The sequence below is a fragment of the Haplochromis burtoni genome, unplaced genomic scaffold (assembly GCF_018398535.1).
Source record: "Haplochromis burtoni strain Fernald_Lab_line unplaced genomic scaffold, NCSU_Asbu1 Contig_365, whole genome shotgun sequence".
Classification (NCBI taxonomy): Eukaryota; Metazoa; Chordata; class Actinopteri; order Cichliformes; family Cichlidae; genus Haplochromis; species Haplochromis burtoni.
In genome coordinates this window covers 140,339-146,688 of record NW_024582726.1, presented here as the reverse complement: position 1 = coordinate 146,688, position 6,350 = coordinate 140,339, and the positions used below count along the sequence as shown (strand labels likewise).

General features: G+C 38.3%; 1 protein-coding gene across 1 annotated transcript; it reads right to left on the bottom strand.

The window, feature by feature from the left end:
• Nucleotides 1–532: 532 nt before the first annotated feature.
• On the bottom strand, nucleotides 533–2,768 carry LOC102311027 (beta-1,3-galactosyltransferase 1). Its single transcript, XM_005943496.2, has 2 exons — nucleotides 2,373–2,768; nucleotides 533–2,301 (listed from the first exon to the last, which is right to left on the bottom strand). Exons 1-2 carry the CDS (start codon nucleotides 2,381–2,383, stop codon nucleotides 1,155–1,157), a joined length of 1,158 nt encoding a protein of 385 aa, XP_005943558.1. The 5' UTR covers nucleotides 2,384–2,768; the 3' UTR covers nucleotides 533–1,154.
• Nucleotides 2,769–6,350: the final 3,582 nt, after the last annotated feature.

The window sequence follows — 6,350 nt, the reverse complement described above, 5'->3', positions numbered from 1 at the left end:
TTGTGATCATGTGTTTTCATCTTCTTAGCTACAAATCATATCATATATGTCCCTTTAATAATACAAGGTGAAGCCACAAAGGTTGGTCTGTAACTCGATAACATGCTCAGGCTTCATAACATCATACGAACAGATGTGACTGCCTGATCTGACAGAACTTGTAATTTATAAAGAGGGAGTCTCACAATTATGCACAAAGTCATACTTTATATATACATATATATACACACACACACACATATAAAACACACAACACACACACACACACACATTATTTTTTATATATATATATATATATGTATGTATGTATGTATGTATGTATACATATATATACACACACATACACACATATATATATAATACACATACACACACACACATATATATATACACACACACACACACACACACATATATATACATACACACACACACACACATATATATATATATATATAATATATATATATATATATCTGTGTGTGTGAGTGACTATATATATATTATACTATATATATATTATGCACACACATACACAACACACACACACACACACACAAATATATATATATACACACACACACAGTCATCTTAAAAAACTTCCTATTAATATTTAATAGTATTTTTCAATAACTTTAGTACTGTGATATTTTAAAATAAATCAGCAATATTGTGTTTATAACACATATACAATAATAATATAGATAATTGCAATTATTCACTTTACAAACTTTACACAGTGCAGGTTAGTGCTGAGTCTCTCCATGAGTATTTATAATGTAACTTATTTACCAAATAAGAGACAAAAGTCACATTAACTAAAGTCCATTAAACTGTAGAGTCTTTTTTTCCTACATTGATCCTGTTAACATCGACATTGTTATCATGGAAATATCAGCGTCTGCTTTTTTTTTTCTTTTTTTCTCTTTTGCTAGCTTCATGTTTTCAGTATTTTTTTTATCTATAGAAAACTTGTGCTGAGATGTCAGCTACACGGATAGTACAAATAATAAACTGTATTTAATGCATAAAACAGTGTGTAGTTATGGAGTGGCACGACATCGGTTAGGTTTTAATGACATTTAAGATGGGGGAAGTTAAAAAAGGAAGTATAAAATTTTCCAACATACAGCCTTTGTTTATGTTCTCTTAGATCAGCAGGGGCCTGGTTTTTTAAAATCTTTCCAAATGTCCACACGGTTAGTGGATGGATGAGTTGTGGTGGCTACTATACGGGAGAAGTGACATCGGTTATATGCCAAAGGAAAAACATGGAAGTAATCACCGCTTGGCGAGTAAGTGGGAGAGATGCCCAGGTGGTGCATTAACATCCCTAAATACACATCCTCAATGTAAAGTGCTTTAACATGTCTGGATGCCTCAGTGAGCTTTTTAGGGAGGTCTAAAGACATAATGTAGCCCAGGCCCAGAGCATAGACAGGGTAGAAAGCTGGTGCATAAATGTCAGATGGTACGTACCACTTAGAGCTTGGATCTCTCACTACTGTACCCCATCCCGTCACAAGTCCAGTCATGTAGTTGGTTTTTTGAGCATTCAAGAGCATATTGACAAGATTGTGCACATTCAGAAACATGTCTGAGTCAATCTTCATGGCATAAGAAGCACCGGAGCAGTGCGCAGTCAGCCACTCCAGAATTACCATGGTCTTAATGGTGAGATTCTTGTAGCAGTCCACAAAGTTGCTCTGGATCAGGTCGTGATGCTTGTTGCTCTCCTGAAGCATCTGCTGTTGGACCTGCTCTGCTCCTGGCCCCGTCTGTAGCCCCAGTAAAAAGAAGAGCGTCACCACTTTGCCCTGCACAACCCTGTCGTTCCCCCAGGTGCTGCGGATGATGTCACGGTCTCGCCTATTGTTTGGTGCTACGGGAACCATCAGAACCACAAAAGGTTTTTCCCGCTCACACTTTTGTGGCTCATTTATGATGAAGTGGTACTCATAAGGGTATTCGACTAAATATGGTCCAGGAGAAACATGAGGAGCGACCGCTGCAGTTTCTGTCTTCACTTCTGGTGCCGATGTCATATTATTAGTTCGAGGATGTGTTGATGAGTTGTCGTTAACCACAGAGTGGAGAGAGATTATTTTTTGTTTCTGCCGTTCTAAAATAATCCACAAGTTTGACGACTGATTTTCCATCCACTTTTTGGGGTTCCAGTCTGGGGTTATTTCCCTTATGCTGTAAATAAAGAACACACCCCCAATTACCAGAATAATGGCGAAATACTGAGTCCTGGATATCCTAAACCAACTTCTGCTCTGATCATCCGCCATTTCCTGCCTAAGAGGAGAGAAAAGCCATTGAGATTATGCACATGAAAACAGAAAATAGCACTTAAGTAGCGTACAGACCTTTGTTTCATCTTCGTCTACAAATGTGGATTTTTTTTCTTCTCCAGATAACAGGAGAAAAAAAGACGATGTAATTCCACTGACAAGTTCTTGCTGGCGCTTTAGGAATTTTGCTGTAAAGAGAAGACAAGGAATGAACTTATGACTTACTTTTCCCTGTAAGGGAGCCACACCTTTGTTTTCTCCGCCCCTGTTTACTTTACCAATGAAAGGTTCCAACATTTCCAGAGGCTCTGGGAATGCCTTTTCTACTGAAATTGGCCCACCAAACCGGTTTTACACACCTCAGTTTTTTAGAGAAAATAGACATTTGCTGTACCTACAGTTTACAGACGATTTCTACACAACTCATATACTTGCACTCTGTTGCTTTAACAGACACACATAGTGTCTGATAAGAGGACAGCTGTAACCATGCATTTATCAAATGAGTGCATTGATAAAAAAAAAATAAAAAAAACACACTGAGTATACAGAATGATACCATGGAGAGTCACCGTGTGGTCAGCTGTGCTTAAATAGGTTTGTTGTTGTGTCACAGTAAACCCCACCCACTCTTACACACATTCGACCTTCAAAAGGCTCGTCCCACAGCTCTGTTGCATACTGATAAAATCTCAGCAAGTCAATGATACCCAGGCAGGTTCAGGCAGGTTCATCTCCAATGCACTGTTGTACACAAGGCTAGATCAGACTCTGGATCCTTTTATACCCAAGCATCAGTCAGTCAGTTTTCTGTACACTTGACCTTGCTGCAGGCAACAACTATACTGTTCTCTTTAAAATGTTAATGTCAGTGTGTTGTAATGTGTCTGTTTTCTGAATGTGAACCATATAAGGCATTCAGTCTAAAGGTCAATCAATCAAACAAAATTGATGTCAAACGTTTGTGCTGCTTTTGTTTTAAAGATATTAATGAAAGATTAAAGGTCAAAAGGTCAACCAGCCACCGCCCCACATTAACAAAATTTCTGTCAGTCAACTGCTATGTTTGTGCTGGTTTATGATAAACTAGCTATTATTTTGGAGTTATTGTATTAAACTTGAGAGGCTCGACAGGTCCATGTATCCAGTTTGCCCACATTATTCTGATAGTTTTGTATTTTGCAAATAAAGTTTCTCTGACAGAATGCATAGTTTAGGTTAACTATTATAAGTTAACCTAGTTTTTTACTTTAACCCTTTAAAGCCCGGTGTGGTTTTTTTGTGAGTTTTTGAGACTTCTACATCATCAGTGTGACTTTTTTTGCCCTCAACAAATGATTTAAATTAGATCACACATTTTTAATGACTAAATTGCAAAAATATGGCTTATGTAGCAAATGTGATACAGATATATATATAAATATATTAAAATTTGATATGTTCTTATAGATTTTGTCTAAAGGTTCAACAAACACTCTATTATCAAAAAATGAAAGATTTCTGGCAGTTATTTCATGTTTCAGGTTTCAAAGGGTTAAAGAGTGTGATTATGATAAAAAAATATCCAAATTCTGGTTTATGTTTCACAACCTTTTCACGGTAAAGAAAGGGGCTGGTTGACCTTGGAAGACCTCTAGAAACTTTTATTAACATCTTAAAAACAAAGCAGCACAAATGACATTTTTGCTGCACAAACGTTTGACATCAATTTTGTTTGTTTTGAAGAAGGTGGGGGGGCAACTTCACTCGGGTGAGGCATAAATAGGAAACTGGAAACTAATGTGGAAGTGCAGCGGAGGAAGTAAAATGATGTATGTGTGAAAGTGGGCATAAAAAGACTGTAACAAACCCACAGCAGACCCGGGTGCACGTTCATGCTTTGCAGCATCTCTTTATTAATGGTTGGTTGTTCACACAGTGTTTGCTGCAGCTCTCTCTCGCTGCCAGCCACACACACTGACAACAACCCCCCCACTGCAAGACCCATGTTTAAGTCGGCAGGGCATAATTGTGGATGCTAGGGCTGTTCGATATCACGATATATATCGGATGACGATATAAAAATGTCTATCGTTTCATTTTACGCTATCGTTTGTTTTGTGGTGTCGCAAAATAAACTGTTTACGGCAATATTTTTTCATCATTTTGATGGTCACTGTAGTGGCTATATTAATTTATTAAAGTTCTCTATTTCTCTTATATTTAATATAACCATACTACAGATAGACAAGTGCTTGTTTTTATGCGTTGTCGTTAGCAACAACAACGGTAAAACCATTGCGTGTCCGCTTGTTTATTTTCCACATAAACCTTTCACAATAAAGCTCAAGATCCTGTTTAGACTTTTCGTAATAAATGGAATCACATGAAAAAGTATGCAGAGTATTTATGGATGAGAAGCAAACAGGAGCAGTCAGGTGCTAAAAAATAAACCTTAGACTCAAACGTTAGAACAGGCTTTCCCCCGCAGCACGCCGTGTAATAAATACTCACAAAGGAAACAGCAGCCGATACAACCTATGTCTAAAAATGTGTAAATTCATGCATCAGTTAAAACACTCGACTCCAGGTACACGACGCCCAGCTGGAAACACTTCGGCAACCCGAGATTCACAAAATTTATAGAAAATGTTACATTTTTGTGATTTATATCGTTATCAGATGATAGATGTTTTTTATCGGGATATGAGATTTTGGTCATATCGCACAGCCCTAGTGGATGCCGTGCAGGTGCGTTCACCTTCCCTGCACGGCACCGCAAGCCACGCCCCGCCACAAAGACTTTCAAAGCTGAGCAGTACCTGAAAATAAACTTTTGTACTTTTTTTTTATAACACTGAGACTGAAATACAGAAGCAAGAATATGCAACACAGCTGCATAAAGAGAAGTACAGCAAGTCTAATGTAATCAAACCACTTCATAGTGGGTAAAAGGCAGCCATTCCTCAACTCTCTGTGAATGGTATTCATGGCCTTTGATCAGTGGGTTTTGGTCAGTGGTTGTTGATCAATGGTCATAAAAATTTGCATAATTAAGATTAAGGAACTGACCTCCCAGCCCATTGTTCCTTCAGTGGGCTGGTTTCAGTCATTATGCAAATGTACTGTTTATAAGATTGAAACCTGCAGTCAGCTGAGACTGAAGTGATTGGATGAGTGACAAAACGTTTCTCCCACAAAACGCTACTCCAGATGAACAGAATCAACTTTTGGAGATTTACTTTCCTGGATGATTGAGAATGCATCAAGACATATTTTCTCATCTAAATGTCCACTGAGCTGTGAACCAGGGGGCGGTAAGGCATCTTAACATTGGTTGCTAACCAGGAAGAAGAAGAAGAAACTGTGAGCCAGGAGGGAGGGGGTGAGTGAGTGATTCGTTCATGCTATGATTCAGCACAGGAAGGGAGGGGGTCTCATGTTACAATTCGTTGAATTGGGGTTTAGTCCACGTGTCTTGATACAGCCCTGATTTTGTTCTGTCTTGCTGCTTAATTAAAAATCTAGTTTAAGGTGTCCTGAATATGTGATATATATTTTTTTCTTATATGATGTCAATTCTTTTTTGAAAAAACTCAAAACAGAGCCTAATAAATCTTCAACTTCACAGCATGTTTTTAGTCATTTCTATTTTGCCCGCTTCACACCAGAAAGCGGAAACCAGCGGCTGAACAACAGCAGCACGTTTAAGCGTGATAAGTTGTTTGTCACGGTGAGTGAGCCGTGTGGAGAAATAAAGGAGGATCCAAACGCAGGCACTTGTAAAGGTGTGAGGGTGGTTTATTAAACACAAAATAAAAATGGACAAATGGCGAACGGAGCAAAGACTAAACAATACTGGGAACAAACTGACTACAAAACACGAACCTGAACATGAATGAGAGCGAGCAGACGACGGTTGACAGCAGGGAAACACACAGACAACCCAGGGTGGATACTAGAGATGGCACGATACCACTTTTTTATGTCCGATACCGATACCGATATCATAAATTTGGATATCTGCCGATACCGATATGAATCCGATATAGTGTTTTTTAATCAACAAAACTG